The 19,515-nt window shown below is 27.2% G+C and overlaps 1 protein-coding gene across 6 annotated transcripts in view; it reads left to right on the top strand.

Annotated features, from left to right (window-relative positions):
* The window catches only part of LOC135922555 (bromodomain-containing protein 3-like), a 102,302-nt gene extending 83,662 nt beyond the window's left edge, over positions 1-18,640 (top strand). For 2 of the 6 annotated variants that reach the window (XM_065456947.1, XM_065456949.1), the window contains exons 23-25: positions 3,327-3,362; positions 17,807-18,050; positions 18,323-18,640. In XM_065456947.1, coding sequence (XP_065313019.1) covers positions 3,327-3,362; positions 17,807-18,050; positions 18,323-18,388 — 346 coding nt within the window. In that variant the 3' untranslated portion in view covers positions 18,389-18,640. Of the gene's footprint in view, positions 1-3,326; positions 3,363-17,806; positions 18,051-18,322 lie in introns of those variants that run through there. The other 4 variants (XM_065456952.1, XM_065456950.1, XM_065456948.1 and 1 more) reach the window with 3 other exon arrangements.
* Positions 18,641-19,515: the final 875 nt, after the last annotated feature.

Raw genomic sequence — 19,515 nt, 5'->3', positions numbered from 1 at the left:
TATTTAATTGAATAATTAAACAATTTGATTTCTTGTTTATAGCTAATTAAATTTTGCATTAAATAATTTTTATTTATGATATAAAAAGGCGTTAAATAAAAGTATATCTTAAAAGTATCTTAAAGCAGATACAGTTACCATATTTTTATATATAGATACTTTAACAACTCTGGTATTTCAGATCTAAAAAAGTAATGTGGGGGGGGCTATTGTTATTTTATTTGATTATAATTTATCTCGTAATAATATCTACAAATTCCAAATCAATCTTTGATTATAATTTTATTGAAGATAAAATATAATTTTAATTTATATGTTGTAAATTAAATTTATTTTCACAATAGGAATAAAATTTAACTTTAAATTTATTTTCACAATAGGAATAAAATTTAACTTTAATTTTATTTCCTATAAGAGGTATAAACTCATGAAACTTTTGTGTTCCAGAAATGTGTTCAGCCTTTTGAAACTTTTGTGTTCCAGGAATGTGTTCAGCCTTTTGAAACTTTGTTTCAAGATATTTTTCATGTTCTATTCAAAAATTAAATAAATCTAAAGTATTTAATATCTGGTTCTCATAAAGATGCTGAGAGCTAACTTTGCTTCTAACCTTTTGATAATTCATCCAAAACTATCACAAGCACATTTACCATGGGCTGTTATAAAAGTGTCATTCTGCCTTGATCCCGAAATAGAGTTCATGATGGCATAGATTATGATTTTTTTAAAATTTTTATATTGCATACTGTGCCATCAAATAAATAAAATATTTTTCATATATTTTGCTTTAAGAAAATGAATAATTTTATTTTGAAATAAATAAACAGCCACATGCGTTGTGTTTTAGACATGAGAGTATCACATAGTTAATATGTTTTTTAATATTATTGTCACAATAATACACCATTAAGGAATGGAGAATAGGTGGCCCTTTATCACAAAAGCATAATTTTCAGAAAAATCACATATAACTGAAAATCTATCAACATTTAAACTTGATTTTAATGAATTATGAAATTCTAACTGTTGTGAAGATATTAATGAATGTTGAATTAGCGTATTTTTTCGAAAAATAAATCTATAAAATCGGACGTCGACCTAGAGTCTAACCTTTTTTTGAAAGTTATATTATTAATTGCAAACAATACCCCCCCCCCCCCCACACCCTTAAATCATTTCTTTAAATACAAAATAATAAAAGGTTTTAGCTTATATTACAATTTAATTATTAATCAAATATTTATTACGAATATTTACAATTGACTAATGATTAAAATGCCATATCTCCTAAACCTAAGCTCGGCCCAACTTGAAATTTTGCACATTTATTAATTAGCCTATAGCTCTCACAAAATTAATTTGAGAGAAACAAAATGCAGATTTGATTTTATGATAATTTTCGGTTTTCGATATTTCGATTTTTTAAACAATCTTTAACATTATGTAACTTTAAAGGCCTACCATTAGGCTATATATAGGAATTTAAATTGCTTAATTATATACAAAATTAAAGGGAGTGCATTTTGCCCAAAATGCCCCTTTTTGACCTTTAGAAGGCCCATATCTCAGCCGATGTTTTGAGTTAGAGGCTAAATTTTATTTTTTTCTTAGTTATAAATGCAAACTCTAGTGAAAAATCTAGGGCGTTGGGTTGAAATTCATGTTGATTTGTCATGGAATTCATATATTCTTGTTTATATGTTATTCATTTTTTTAAAATCAATTCATGTTCATATATTTTATTTTTGTCTAAAAAGAATTTAAAAACAAGAAAAGGACTTATTCATTAAAAAAAAAGTTGAATCACGTGATTTAAATTTTACATACCATTATTCTTTTAATTCAATTTAATGTTCACAACTTTTTTTAACAACCTTTATTTTATTTTTATTTAATATATATTACAATGCTAATTTAACTTTTTATTTAGATATAAATTATTTCATTTAATCTCAATTTGCTCATCTCAGCAGATGAGTAAAATTTGCTATTGGACTAGGCTTAACTGCAAAATTGTTTTGCCTTACCAATATGTAAACAACAGTCAACACTGTTCAGTGTAGACTAGTGTTGTTAAATCGTGATACGGGTCGATTTTTTAAAACGGTCCGATTACGATTATAATTAAAATATTATTATAAGCCTGGAGATTTTGCTCATAGCTGGTAGAAAGGTTTGGACATCTATTTGCTAAATCATGAGGCTTACATAATATTATTTTGGCTAAAATCTTAATCGGGCCGCTTTAAATATAGACTCAAATCGGGCTTTTTAATAACACTAGTGTTGACAGCAAGGGGCAGCATTACCTATACAGTCGATTTTGACCAAGCCGTTTCCCATTACTACAAAGTCATCAATCTTGTTTTGCAAGCACTTAGATCAGCGGGAATCTTCTCTAGACTCAAACCAACCGTCATCTTTAGGACCGATAGGAATGTCTTCAAATCGTCCACATTGACCCAAATGCCCCATCCAACCAAAATGCCAATTTTCTCACAATTCCGAATTTTGGAAAATAACCAAAGATAGTTTCATCAATTCTTTTTACACATTCATACTCTGCCTAATCCAATCTCTTTCGTGTGCAAAACTCATTTTTTTAGATGATTAGAAAGACCACCCACGAAAGGGTTAATTAACCCAAGGAATCTCTTCTTATGACAAATGCTACCGCAATTATTCGCTCTAACTACCTTAAGCTAATCTATTCGATCGAATGATCTCTCATCCTTTTTCCAACATGCCTTCTTCTCTTCCCAAGATTTTCTTTGTTAGTTTCTTGATATTTTCGTAGGCTTTTTCCATTTATTCTTTTCTTTACATTTAACGCCTCTATTAATTTTATATTTTAAAAATACATACTAGACCTATTTACATGTATAAGGAAAAAATTGCACAGAATTTTTTTTAAATTTCGTGATTCTATAAATTGACCATTTTTATATAAATGAGATAAAATATTTTTCTTATACTATTTAAATATATTATAAAAACGATATAAAACAATTTAGACTAGTATTTTCATACTTACCTAAACCTTATATGGTGACAAGGAAACCCAAAATTTCAATTCTATTTTTTTGTTGGTGAACATAAATAATAAATAGGATAAATAAATTAAATATAAATAACTAAAAGATAATGAAAATATTGTCCCATATAAAAAGACACTGCCCTTGCAACTTGCCTTGTCCACCCACATATGTAGAAAGGGTTTAGCCCAGAAGCTACCACCACTGCAAATACGATTGTATATATTAAATAAAAAATAATAAATAAATACATTTTTGCATTTTATATTTAATTGAAAAATTATGATACAGATCAGAGACCTGCAGTGGTACAATATGCACGGCCCGGTATATTATATTATTTGACTTCAAATTATTTTAATTATTGAATAATTTAAAAACTATTTAACTTTTCTTTTATAAACTAGTTAAGATATACAAGAGTTATAAATGTTTGAAATAGAAATATGAGAAGTGAATAAGTGGTATATCATTCTATGATATAATTTAAAATAAATTTTTATTATATTTGATAATTGCGAGTTTTAGAATGCCTCGGCTTGGCCCTGATTAGTTTTAAATAAAATTTATATTGCCCGGCTCGTATCCTTAGGCCGGACTTTGGTCCTGGCCTGCAGCTGAAATAAACTAGTTATTTTCATTAACCTTTTTATTGTTATCTCCAAAGTTATTTATTGACGTGATAATAGATTTGCTAAATGAATCTATTATTAATATCGTAATTTTTTACACCTGAACTAATACCCATCTTCATACATAGCCACCACATAAAATCACAAAATTTATAAAATATAATGTGTTATTTAAGATTTTTATAATTATTTTTTTTATCAGAATCGGGAAAATTTTTTTGCATTTCTTTTAGATCTGAAACCTTTTCTTTTTATTAAGCAGAATTTTATTCCGTTTTTAGTTATATATTTGAGATAATGGCTCCTATATAATGCACATACATGACTTGATTTTAGATTTCTAATTATTTTAAGGATATGGAACATTATAATAAAAATATATTTTAAATATGGACATAGAATAATATATTAAGGTAAATCCAAATAATTTTAAACTCCACCTTTTATTACTAATATAGAACAATTTAACGCTGAAGAATAGATTTATTAAACATGAGCATAAAATCTTTGAAGATTTTTGAGCAAATGTTAAATTCTGTAAAAAAAAGGTGACTACTATGGAACAACACGACAATCCTCAGCCGACGACGTATCTATATTTAAGATACCATATTTTTTATAATGATGTGTGGGCTGTTCACTCTCAAGTGGGTCGCAAAGGCTTTATAGGGTGAAATGTATTAACTTTGAATAAATTGTATTTTGTTAGGAACAATTTATGATAATTGATTATGGTAAATGTACATTCGATATGAATATAATTTAGAACTCATCATAAAGTAAAAAATATTGTCGATAATAATAAAAAAGATTTGTTATTAGCGTCATAAGTACGGATAATTTATTTAAAGTAATAAATTTCCATTTCTCAACGATGACCTATAAAATTAAAATTGGATAAAAGTCAGTTACTTATTTGGGTCATGTTATTGACAAATTTCGAAATCACCCTGCAGAAGATTAGATTATTGCCATATAAAATTGTAAAACTCCGTCAAATATGAAAAAATTAAGTTCGTTTCTTGGGATGCTGAATTACCATGAGTCGTATATACAAAATTTACATTTTTGCTCGCCTTTACACCGACTAACGAGTAAAAATGTTAGTTGGTTTTGGTCAGCTCAAGTAAATGAAATATTTAATAAAGTTAAAAATATATTATCAATAGAGGATACAATATTTCCTTATTCAGACTATATTCCTGTCTTTATTTTTTATGACGTTTCCGAAGATGGTATTTGAGCTGTTATTGCACACCGATTTCTTACTGGACAGGAGATACCGATTGCGACAGTTGGCGGCTGAAAAGAATTAGCCACTATTGATTGGGGGCTTAGGCGATCATGTTTGCTATCGAAAGGTTGCATCAATAAATTTACTGAGAGATGCTCATGTACGAGCTAAGGAAACACCCGGGTCATTCCATGTCAAATGAGCAAAAAAATGAGATTTTCGCGACCCCCTCCGTTTTTTATAAAATTTGGTAAGGGTTAGTGTAGTTATAGCCAAAATTTTAGCCTCGTAACATTTATATTTTTGTAGATATTCGGGTTCAAGGTGGCAAAAATGACGTATTTTTTCCATTATCTGCCTTCATTCAATTAAGCATATCTTAAAACTACATAATTGTAAATAACAAATTTAATATCAAAATTACGTACAAAGATTCTACTTTTTGATAAAAAAAATAATTTCCGGTCATTTCATTTAATATATAAGGACTAAAAACAATTTTTTGGAAATAATACGACCTTCAATTTTTTTTAAAAAATTTAGTAGACATTATTAAACTCTTCCTTTATATTTATAAAAAAAATTGGTCTGGGACGCGGCCATCTTCATTTTCAAAATCGATAAAAATGTAGAAAAGTGTATAAATATTTTACTTATATATTCATCAGTTTTTAATGGTTTTTCACTATTTGATATAATTTAAAGAATTATTTATCTTGTAAGTGAAAATAACAATAAATGGATCTTTCATTCCATTATAGAAATTGTCTATCGATAAAAGAAATTCAATTTATTACTTTATTATAAAAATTTTTGCCCATATAACATATATTTAATGAATATTAATAAAATATATTCAACCAAGTTTATAGTTCTTGAATATATGAATCAGAATCTTGTTCATTTCATAGATGCCAAAAATAATATTAAAATTATAATTTGAAAAAAATTTATATATTTAAAGAAATGAGGCCTGATGTTAAAATTGGTTTTTCGAAATTCGCAAGCATTCGCCCAAAAATTGTATACTCGTTGGAGGTAGTGGTACACATGTATGTGATTGCAGCTACCACCAAAATTTTAAATTAATGATCATTGGATTAAATTTAACCAATATTTGCCCTTTAAAACATACAAACATATTTTACACTTAATAATTTGTAATTCGCCTCAACCATCCAGTTATATTGGCAAATGTGATAATTGTCCAGTGTCAACACATTTACGCTATCAAATAGAAATATTGTTTCGTTCTAAGGACATCGAATTTATAACATACAAACAATGGCTACAATCTAAAATTGAACTTAGACGAAGACCAATATTTAATTTTGTGATTTTTAAGAAAACTATAGCTTTATACTTCAGGATGAAGTACAAAATTATCATTGGAATAGGGCTCAATCCACTGTTCACCCTTTTGTTATATATTATAAAGATAATTTTGCCAATATTTGTTGCCTAAATTATGTAATGATATCCGAATCTTTGCAACACAATTCAATAGCAGTACATAATTTCAAAAAAACATTGGTAAATTTTTTAATTAATAAAATTTGTAGGCTAAAAAATTTTTATTTTCCAGTGGATCCGCAGCACAGTATAAAAATCGTAATTTTTTATTAATATTTGCCATCATGAGATGGATTTCGGGGTACAGGCAAAATGGCATTTTTCTGCTACAGCACACGGGAAAAGTGTTTGTGATGGGATTGGTGGCACTATTAAAAGATTAGCCGCTAGAGCTAGTTTACAAGGCCTTACTCAAAGTACACATCATATGAATTGTACGAGTTAGTTAAAGAAAATATTAATGCCATATATTTTGAATAGATGACCAAAATAAAATATGATTACGAAGATCTATTACTCAGGGAAAGATTTTCAAAAAGTAGATCTATACCTGGAACACACAAAATACACACCTTGATTCCAACAGATATACATCAATTTAAAAGTAAAATGTATTTCAATTCAATAGAAAGTACTTTAGAATAGTTATCATTTAATGATGAAAGTATAATTATTGAAGAAATATCAGGATACCGAACGTATCCTTATGATTCTAATTGGTGGTTAGCTTTGTTTTAGTGAAAAATCAAAAGCAGGAAGAAATATATATAAGTTTTTACACCCATCCGGACCTTAAAATTACTTTATATTTCCAAGTATAGACGACACTCTTTGCTTGCCCAAATGTAATATCTTAACATTAGTTTCACTGTTAAATGCTACTGGCCGTAGTTATACATTGTCGTCACAAGAAAGTAAATGCGCTACCGAAAAATTAGAATCTTTTAAAAATTTAAATTATATCAATTTTTTTAATATTTAGGACGCCATATATGAAATGCGCAAGATTCTGATTCATATATTCAAGAACTCGAAACTTAATTAAACATATTTTATTAATATTTATCAGAGACCTGCAGAGGTACCATTTGCACGGCCCGGCCCGATTTTAAATTTTTTAGGCCCGGCCTGGATCTCGGAATTTTTTAAAATTATATTCGACCTGGTATATACAAAAATTTACCTATGAGGTATTTTACCATATTTTTCAGCTAGTATTATCGCTTATTATTTAAAAAATACATGTAAAAAGCTAATATTTTGAGAATATTATATTGAATTTATAAAAATTATAAAACTGTTATTTATAAAAATGGATATTTTGAGCATATACTATATTTTATATTGCATTTATAAAAATAAAACTAATATTCATAAAAATGGTAATAATATTTTGAGCATATTCTATATTTTATATTGCATTTAAAAATAATAAAACTAATATTTAATTTATAAAAATGGAAAATATTTTGAGAATATAATATATTGTATTTAATTTACAAAATAAAAATAAATCGCTATTTAAAAAAATGCATGTATAATAATTAGTATTTTGAAAATATAATCTAATTGCCCAATATTAATATAATTTATTTTATAATATAAATTTTTAACAAAAGAAGATAATTGTATTATATAATATTGTAAAAAAAATAATGAAAAATGTTAGATTAAAAACTTTCATGACTCAAGGTAAATATAATAAATGCAATAAATATTTGACAGTTTGCAAAGTAAAAAACCAGCATGATTGACGAAACCCTATACTCAAGAAAGATATTAAAAATTCACAAATTATCATGAAGAAAGAGAAGCATATTTTCAGGTTGAAGATTACTTCTTCTTTCTTCAAGAATTCTCGTAGTGGAAAAATTCCGCTCACAGCTTGCACTTGAAGCAGGAATTGCCAATTTCGCTAAAATTGGAAATTCGCTTTGATGAGCCGCCCACCACTCTAACAAATTATCCACCTTAAATGTTTCATCTATTTTTTTAATTATGTAATTATAGTATTCATCATCGGGTATTGACATATTACCAGAATTACCATCGCCCCATTTGTCATAAAACGATTCAGTTTGTTTAACAACAGTCGTAATTTGACTGGTCGATGGTATTTCATTTACTTCCTGAGCCTCTTGTAATTTAATATATTCTTTTATATAGTTTTCCGTCATCTTGCGATCTGTCCCTGACTATATACGTAATTGCTTGAATTTGGGACAGAGAAAAAGAGAAATAAAATGATACTTGTGTAAAACAAATTTTTCAATTAAAAAATGCTTTATATTAAGTAAAATCAATTTTATTTCTCCTTTTTCGCTTTGAAAGGTATTACAAATTTCAAGAAGTGATATTCCTTTATTTGATTGTTTTGGTAAAATATATTCTAAAAATTTAGATATGAATTATAAAAAAATATATTAATACTTTGAATAAATTTGCAGGAAATTAATAATTAGATCGATCTGTGGGTGTTAGGTAGTGTTAACCATCACCCAATATTATATTAATCATAACTATAATATAATATAATCTTATAACCATTGACTTATAATGTAAAAATTTTTATAAAAAATATTAAGGCCCGGCCCGGGCTTAACAATTTTAGGCCCGGCCCGGGCTTAACAATTTTAGGCCCGGCCCGGATATATTTAAAAAAAATTTTTTAGGCCCGGCCCGGATATGTTTAAAAAATTTTTTTAGGCCCGGCCCGGGTATATTTAAAAAATTTAAAATACGGCCCGGACCTGCAGGTCTCTGATATTTATTAAATATATGTCATATGGGCAAAATTTTTTATAATAAATTATAAATAAAGTAATAAATTGAATTTCTTTTATCGATAGACAATTTCTATAATTGAATGAAAGCCCCATTTATTGGTATTTTCACTTATACGATCAATAATCCTTTAAATTATATCAAATAGTTCAAGAAAAACCATTAAAAACTGATTAATATATAATTTTATACAAAGACGCCCTCTTTCGGGAAAATATTTATACATTTTTATAAACATTTTTATCGATTTTGATAATGAAGATGGCCGCGTCCCAGACCAATTTTTTTTTATAAATATAAAGGAAGAGTTTAATATATGAAATTTTAAATGTGGTTTTTGTAAATAATTAATTTGTGAGATAGCAGTAGATGTGTTATTTGCATGACACTAATTTTTAAAATATAAAAATTTTGACCCGGCTCCTATTTTCAAAAAAAAATTAGGCCTGGCCAGGATTTTTAATAGGTTTTTTATATATTCAGGGCCGGCCCGTCCTAGATTTTTTTTAATGTTGTTTTATGGTAAATATATTATCAATACTTATTTTAGCCTATTTACGTCAAAAAACTACGATTATGACAATTGTCACTTATCTATGGTGCATCTTCACTAAATTTTTTAAACATGTTATCAATACTTATTTTAACATATTTTCGTCAAAAAAACTATAAAAATAACGATTATAACAATTGTCACTTTTCTACGGTACATCTTCACTAAATTTAATTTAAACATGTTATCAATACTTATTTTAACATATTTTCTTCAAAAAACTTTAAAAATAACGATCTTTGGTACATACATCTTCATTAAATTTTTATTTAAACATGTTTTCAATACTTATTTTAATCTATTTTCGTCAAAAAAAATCAAAAAACTTTAAAAATAACGATTATGACAATTGTCACTTTTCTACGGTACAACTTCACTAAATTTTATTTAAATATGTTATCAATACTTATTTTAACATATATTCGTCAAAAAAACTTTAAAAATAACGATTATGACAATTCTCACATTAATAAATATTATCCTTAAAAAGATCATATAAAATAACATCAAAAAAGTTTAATATAAAATATTTTTAAAAACTATTTTTAAAAAAAACACCTCATTTAATAAAAAAATAGATAATTTTACAAAATTGATAAAAAAAAATTATAAAAGATTTCACCTATAAGATTTACAATATAATTCCTCAATAAAAATGTATTTATAAAGAAGATTGTGAAAATCACTAATAAATTATTTTAAAAAGAATATTACATTTTTACAATAGCAACATTTATTTTTTTTATTAAAAAAACATCAAATAAATAAATTTATTTTCATTTCAAAATAAAACAATATAAATAAAAAATATTAAATCATATCATGTTTATTTGTTGATAATAATAAAATATTTACATTAAATATAAATAAAATAAATAATAATTAATGCTAGGCATCGATGCAGAATTTTTGACTAATTTATTTTAGCCAATTTTTAGGCTTAGCCGATTTATTCACCTAAAATCTCGGCTAAGCCGCTTTATAGTCGGCTAAAATTAGCCGATTACGCAACACTACAACCATCTTCTTTCTCAAGATCTATAAAAATGTTTAGAAAAGTGTATAAATATATTTCCGATAAGCGGCATCGTTGTATAAAATTATATATTAATCAGTTTTTAATGGCTTTTCTTAAACGATTTGATATAATTTAAAGGAATATTTATCTTGTAAGTGAAAATAACACTAAATAAGGCTTTCATTCAATTATATAAATTGTCTATCGAATTCAATTTATACTTTATTCATAATTTATTATAAAATTTTTTGCCCATATATATTTAATGAATATTAATAAAATATTTTCAACCAAGTTTCGAGTTCTTGAATATATGAAATCTTGTGTATTTCATATATGACGCCAAAAATAATATCAAAATTTTCGCTACTCAATTTTTTAAAATAATTTGATATTTTTAAAATATTAATTTATTAAAAATATATACAAAATAAAAGTAAAAGTATTATCATTATAAAATAACCCAAAACAATATAAATATTGGATCGGATTTTCTAAAATCGGCATAGCCTTACTTGTAAATAAGAATAACAATAAATGAGTGTTTCAATCAATAAATTATATAAAAATTTTAAAATTGATCATTCAATAACACATCTATATTAATTCATTTTTTAATTAATTTCTTGGTATTTAAAAAAACTATAATAAATTCTAATTATCCTTATAATATCAAAGGTAAAAAAATTATTAGTAGGAATGTATACCATTATTTTTCATCGGATCTGGTCGATTTTTTTCGATATATTTAATTTTTTGATTTAAGTAAATATATTTATTGAGTTAAGAATTCTTATATAATTGAAGTTTTAATTTTTTTTAAAAAAAACTAAATGATTAATAATTAATATTGTGTTATAAGTAATTTATGGTTTTAAAACTAAATAATTTTTTCAAAAATTAACAAGTTACATTGATCATGATAGTAGATGGGATACTACTTTCTACATCAAAATAAAGTTTTAGGAAAAAAAAAAATTATACCACATTTTTAATATATTTATATATATTACATATATGAATATAATTGAATAAATTGTCCTGGTTAATTAAAATTTTATAATTATTAAAAAAAAATTTATCATAGAATATCAATAAAATGAACAAAAATCTTATTCGAAATACTAGATGCTGTAACCCTTTTAAAATACTGAAACATAATAATGTAACAACAAATCTTAGAAATATACAATCTTGGATGTCACTTCACGCAGATGATAAAATATGTGGTAAATGTCGAAGAAAACTCGGAACAGCTCATAAGTCAAATGACGCATTATAGACCCTGATATTCATCATACCGAAGAGAAACCGGCTATTGAATCAATTAATACATCATTGATAGAGATTGGGGAATCTCCAATAAAAAAGAAAAGGTGAAAAAAGTTATCCAATTAAAAAATTAACAAAATAAAAAAGGCTATAGAATCTCATTTAGATATAAAATTGATTGAGACAGCTACTATCGAAAAGATGATGATATTCTAAGAAATATAAAAAAAAATCCCAGGCTTTTCTAAAACTTATAAATATAAAATCTTGCCGATATTACCAGAAAATTGGACAGTGTTCAAAATAATGACTGAATTTAATAAAACAAAATACATGGCAAAACTATCTAAATTATTGATAGCGGAAAAGGGATTTTTATCAACACCTAACCCCAAGCCTGGAAAAACTATAGACGAATACAGTTAAAATTGTTCAAGAATTTTATTGTACGGGCTAAATAAGCAGAATCATGCCAGGCAAGAAAGATTGCGTTTCGATTTTGACCAAAACGGAAAAAAGAATACCATACAAAAGAGATTAATTTTAGATAATTTGAAAGAAATTTATATATTTTTTAAAGAAATGAGGCCTGATGTTAAAAATTGGTTTTCGAAATTTGCAAGCATTCGCCCAAAAAATTGTACACTCATTGGAGGTAGTGGTACACATAATATATGTGTTTGCAGCTATTACCAAAATTTTAAATTAATGATCATTGGATCAAATTTAACCAAAGATGATATGTTGCCCTTTAAAAAATACAAACATATTTTACCCTTAATAATTTATAATCCGCCTCAACCATCCTGTTATATGGGCAAATGTATTAATTGTCCAGGGTCAACACATTTACGCGATCAAATAGAAATATTGTTTCGTTCTAAGGATATCGAATTTATAACATACAAACAATGGCTATCCGTAGATATAACCACTCTTGAAACAATAACCAAGCCCTAATATGAATTTATCAATGCCTTTTTTAAAAAAATGTAATCTTAATCCCATTCTTTTATTTCAACACAAAACAATCTAAAATTGAACTTAGACGAAGGCCAATATTTAATTTTATGTGATTTTTCAGAAAACTATAGCTTTATACTTCAGGATGAAGTACAAAGTTATCATTGGAATAGGGTTCAATCCACTGTTCACCCTTTTGTTATATATTATAAAGATAATTTTGCCAATATTTGTTACCTAAATTATGTAATAATATCCGAATCTTTGCAACACAATACAATAGCTTACATTATTTCCAAAAAACATTGGTAAATTTTTTAATTAATAAAATTTGTATTCCTAAAATTTTTTATTTTTACGATGGATCCGCTGCACAGTATAAAAATCGTAAAATTTTTATTTGCCATCATGAAATGGGTTTCGGGGTATTGGCGGAGTGGCATTTTTCTGCTTACAGCACACGGGAAAAGTGTTTGTGATGGGATTGGTGCCACTGTTAAAAGATTAGCCGCTAGAGCTAGTTTACAAGGCCTTACTCAAAGTACACATCATATGAATTGTACGAGTTAGCTGAAGAAAATATTAATGCCATATATTTTGAATAGATGACCAAATAAATTATGATTACGAAGAACTATTACTCAAAGAAAGATTTTCAAAAACTGGACCTATACCTGGAACACAGAAAATTTAACACCGTGATTCCAACAGGTCTACATCAATTTAAAAGTAAAATGTATTCCAATTCAATAGAAAGCATATTATCATATAATGATGTAAGTATAATTTTTGGAGAAATATCAGGATATATAACGTGTGTTTATAATTCTAAGGTGGTTAGCCTTTGTTTTAGGGAAAAATCAAAAGCAAATAATTTTTTACATCCATCCGGACCTTCTAATTCCTTTACATTTCAAGTATAGACGACACTCTTTACTTGCTAAAATGTCATATCTTAACATTAGTTTCACCGTTAACTGTTACTGGCCGTAGTTATACATTTCGTCACAAGAAAGTAATAGCGCTACCGAAAAATTATAATCTTTTAAAAGTGAGCTTTATATTTGAAGAATTTTGAGACATTTCGTTTGAATGATTTTGAGATCGGGTCGTAGTCATATTAATTTATTATCAAAATTTATTGTTTAACAATATAACTAATAAAATTTTTATCAAAATTTTACAAAACTAAAAAGTTTAAATTAATAAAAATTTCAAAATTATTTTTAAACATAAAAAAGTGTGTATTAATAAAGATTTTCAAAATTATTTTACAGAAAAAATAAAGTATATCTAAACTATAAAAAATTAGTCCCTTTTATAGGGAAAATAAAAGGCGCAATTATATATTAAAATTGAATTGGCGCAAAGTGAAAAAAAGAACGTTTTTGTGAAAACGAGTTGTGTTAGTTTTATCGTACATAATTGGGGATAAAACCTACCCCCCCCCCCCCATACTTCCCGAAACTCAAAATATACCTTGGGATGCAGGGTGGTCTCCCGGACCCAACGGTCTAACTCATATTTTCGGATCACCTTACTAAGGACTCCTAAAGTAAGAAATCCAGTAAAGTGAGAGAAAACACAAAAGCCATATGTTTTACTTTCACTGTGTTTAACTTAAAACAAGAGAGGGACCAAAAAGAGAAACCTTTTTTTAACTTTCATTTTATTGTAAACAAAGGAGGGGTATTAAAAAACTTTATTTAACTTTAACTAAACAAAAGAGGGGGATTAAAAAAAACTTTATTTAACTTTAACATAAACAAAAGAGGGGGATTAAAAAAAAAACTTTTTCATCTTAACCATGAGGGGGATAAAAAAAACTTTTTTTTTCATCTTTAACACTCCCCCCCCCTCTAAACAGGCCACGGAGATGGGGGGATGATCCCGGTCTTGACTAAGCTTCAAAATCCTAGGTTTATTACGAGTTCCGGAAAACGTCCCCCCCCCCCCCAAAACACAACCAATTCCCTAGAAAGGTATAACTAAATTATCATTGCAATCACACTCCCCCCCCCCCCTCCTAAATAGGCAACGGGGTAAGGTGAAATGGTATATATATTGATTGGGGAAAAAAAATTAATAGTTAATAAATTGAATATTCGGGGAAAACGTTTATATTTATAAAAAGAGGAGGGGAAAAGAAAATATTGGTAATTAATTGTTCGATTTATCGGAGGATCGTCGTTTTCTAATTTGCTTATCATGATAAATCCTTATTCCTTGTTTTGTTCTGACTTGATACATGCGATTTCCTAATGTTTTCTTTGTAAGTCCCAGTTTCCATTGGGGGGATTTCTTATGGGTGTGTACCCACATCCTTGATCCTTTTTGTATTCGACTTGTCTTGGGGGTGGTTGTGGCTTTTTTCGACGTATGTTGTTCGTGCAGTCGATCTAAGGGATTTCGAAGTCGGCGGCCTAAAAATATTATTGCTGGGACCATTTTCGTTGTCGTGTGTTGGGTGTTGTTGTAGTTATGTAGGAAATTGGTTATTTGTTCCTGTACGTTTAGAGGGTTTATGCCTTGTATTGGATTTTGAAGGTTCGAACGAATCTTCCAACCATTCCATTGCTTTGGGTCATGTAAGGCGCGGTAGTCAGATGTTTTATGTGATTTTTATCACAGAATTCTTGGAAGCTTTCGCTGGTAAATTGAGTTCCGTTGTCAGATACTAGGGTAGCTGGGAACCCCGTATATTTAAAGGCATTTGTTAAGGCTTTAATTATATTGATGGAAGGTTGATGACGTCGGCCCATCTAGAATAGGTGTCAATTATGATTAGCCATGATTTATCGAATACGGGTCCTGCAATGTCTATGTGTATTTTTTCCGCGACTTTGTTTGTACTTGGCCAAGGGGAGTCTTTTATACGAGGTGTGTTTTCTTTGTACATATTGCAGTGCCTGCATAATTCATACACGGAATGTATATCTTTATTAATCGAGGGCCACCATACGTAGGTACGCGCTGATTCTTTCATTTGAATTATGCTAGCGTGTCCCCGGTGTAATTCGGTGAGAGTCTGACTTTGTAATGCTTGAGGTATTATAACTCGGGTATTCTTTAACAAAATAGAATTCTCTATCGTGATCTCATGCTTTAGACGTTGATAAGGTAGTAAATTAATATTGGTTATTTTATTAGGCCATTCCGTGGTTAAATATTTTAAAATTTGGGATAGGATAGGATCTGTTTGAGTTTCCTGTGACAAGTTTTTGGAATTAAAGGGTAATTGGTGTATTTGTTTGATTATTAAGAGTTTTAAGTTCTTGTCGTCTTTATTGATGGGATTAGTTTCAGGTACTGTAAACGAGAGAGCCCATCTGCATTTTTATTTTTTAGACCTTCTATGTATTGGATTTTATATTGATAACTGGATAGGATTATTCCCCATCTTTGTAAACGGGATGAGGCTATAGTGGGAATATCTTTTTGAGAGCTAAATAATGAGATTAAAGGTTTATGATCTGTTTTCAATGTGAATTGTCTTCCTAATAAAAATTGACGAAAACGTTTTACTGCAAAAATTATGGCTAAGGCTTCTTTGTCTATTTGGGAATAATTTTTTTCGGCGGTATTAAGGGTGCGTGAAGCATAGGCTAGTGGATGTTTGCTATTGTCCGAAAATATATGAGATAAGACTGCTCCAACTCCATTGGAAAAAATTTTTTTTTTACCTAAAAGTAGAATCTTTGTACTTAATTTTGATATTAAATGTTATTTACAATTATGTAGTTTTTAAGATATGATTAATTGAATGAAGGCAGATAATGATAAAAATACGTCATTTTCGCCACTTTGAACCCTAATATCTCCAAAAATATAAATTTTACGAGGCTAAAATTTTGGCTATTTCTTAATTACACTAACCTTTCTTTGCTTACCAAATTTTAAAAAATCGAAGGGGGTCTGCCGAATCGTGGTTGATTTGTCATGGAATGACCCACCCATAACAATGACAAAAGATTTGGACAATACAGAACATACTGGAAATACAACTCTTAAAAAAGAGTTTCGAAACCCCCACTACATTATCATAAAGAATTCAATTTGCAATGGGAAGAACTGTAATGTACTAACTTTAAATAAGGAGAATTTAAATCGAAAGTACATTTACCATAATTAATAAGTTACCATAACATAAAAAAATACAATTTATATAAAGTTAGTACATTACATAAGGGCCTTGTCTTTTTGTATGAGACAATATTTTCATTACTTATTTAATTTATTTTTATATGCCTTTTTTATCTAATTTGTATTCAACAATTAAAAAAATTGGAAGAATGGGAAATTTTTTCCCGTTGTCACCACCAGGGTTTTGTAAGCTATGGTCTAAATTAATATCATTTTTATTTTTAAATATAATATATATATTTGATCTTTATTAAAATTGTCTATTTATGCAAAAATTATAAAATTAAAAATCAATAGAGTATATAAAAAAAAATCTTTATCATGCTGATCCCAACAATAGTCTGCATCTTAAAAACGCACCCTATCCTTGCATATAGCTCGGCTTTGTGCCATTTCAACGATAATTTTTTTATCCAACATGTCCCTTCGGATACGAAAAATTAAAGTTAGTTGTGACCTTCCTCTAGAAGTATATATAAATAAATAAAGGTTAAATTAAATTGTGAATATAAATGGTATTAGAAGTATTATAAATTGAATATGTTGAATTTAAATATTAATTCAATTATATTATTTTTTAAATATTTAGCTTACTATTTTTTATTGCTTGCCGAAATCTTATAATGTGAAATTACTAAGATTGATTTTATTTTATCATAGTATAAATTTGCAGAATCACATCATGCACCCATATTTACCTTAACGTTTCTACAGCTACATACTTATATGCTTTTTATATATTAGCCCTCCTATTTCGAATTTTATATGTTTTTATTTCGTTTGTACACAATTTTTTCTACCCCCCCCCCCAATTTTTAGTGAATCCGATCTTCCCGCCTCCCCTCACATATCCCATTATTCCGGCATTTCAAACGGCATGATTGCAGTTCCTCCCCACTTTACCACTCTTTCCTCTACCCTAGGTGACCTACCGTCCTTCAAAAAATCTATCATCCCTCCAACGACTACCTACTTACTCGACGACCCTCTCAACTTGAATTCTCCTGACTTGGCCCGAGAACGTCAAAGACTCAAGGAAATGGAGAAACGTCGGAGGGAAATGGTGAGTGCATCTTTTCGCCTATATATTTTTCTAAAAACTGGCTAGGATAAATAAATTCTCTGAATTGCTGCATTCTTTTGAAAAAAGCATCTTTATGATTTTGACTGGTCTCTCACCTCTATAATTTCAAGATGAGTTAATCATAAAAATTTTTATCTCTGCATAGACATTTATAAAGGCTATTCCAATGATTTTTTTTATAATAAGTGAAAAATTCTCTTTAATATTTGATTATTTTAATTACATTCTCGATAACATATGCAAACCTTAAGAAAGCTGGATTAATCGATATCAATAGGCAGAGCGACATCATGTCCTCCTTCGAGAAGATGTTATAATTCAGACATTTCTCTTTTTGGTCTCAACTTATTGTAGATTACGTTCGCGTTAATATATTAATTTATATACCTATCAAGTCGAGTCATATTATTTTACATTATGCCTTTGATATATTTATATAAAAAATATTTTTGCTTTATCTATTACGTAATGTAGAACTATTTTTAATAAAAGACTATTAAAAAAAATAAAAATCATGATACTATTAGATCTCCTTATAAATTTTATGATTTTTTTTATTGCAAGTTTATTTTTGTAAAATATCGTGTTTTGAATGTTCTCATTTATTTATTAAATTATTAAATACTCTTTTTTATATGAAAAAATTCAAAGTTATTTGAATTTGTTTTAATAAATATTTTTTTAAGTAAGTGGAAGTTAACATGTTGTTATTGATTCTTTTTTTAAATTTTAATAATGCATATTCCAAATAATTAAAATTATTTGCGCTATAAAAATATAGAAATTAATTTTTCGCATTATGATATTTGTTGTTCAAATAACTCATTTAATGATATCTGAATTTCCTTTTACAAATAATGAATTGATTTATTTAATTATGAATAACTTCTCCATCTTCTCTTAAATGGAAGATATGAGATGCTTGTCCATCTGACCATTATTGTTATGAAATATTAATATTTTTGTATATTTTACATCAATTTTTAATCAAAAATCTTAATTGCCATATAAAATGCACTTACTAACAATATATATATATATATGTTATAAAACTAAAAAATTATTAAAATAAAAAACATTAATTGTTAAAAATATAGTTACCATTTGTCGTTATTTTCATTTTTTGATTATTATATGTTATTTTATTATATTTGCATTTATGCCCTATAATTTATACACCCTTAATATCCTTACAATATGTAATTACTTAAGATTTAATGTTATGAAATTTTTTGTTTTTTTATTATCAATTAATGTAATATAATTGTTTAAATTATTATGAATTAATGTAATAAATTGTTTGAATTTTTTCTAAAATTAAATTTATATTATAGTATCTAATTTTACAATTATGAGATTATCTTTTAGTAAAGCATCAAGTAATATAATTTTTTATTTGAGAAATAAAAGATTTCAAATAGTTGGTTTCTAGTTTTTAATTTTA

The sequence above is a fragment of the Gordionus sp. m RMFG-2023 genome, chromosome 1, assembly GCF_954871325.1.
Source record: "Gordionus sp. m RMFG-2023 chromosome 1, tfGorSpeb1-WG-v2, whole genome shotgun sequence".
Lineage (NCBI taxonomy): Eukaryota > Metazoa > Nematomorpha > Gordioida > Chordodea > Parachordodidae > Gordionus > Gordionus sp. m RMFG-2023.
This window is presented reverse-complemented; position numbering and strand designations above follow the sequence as displayed.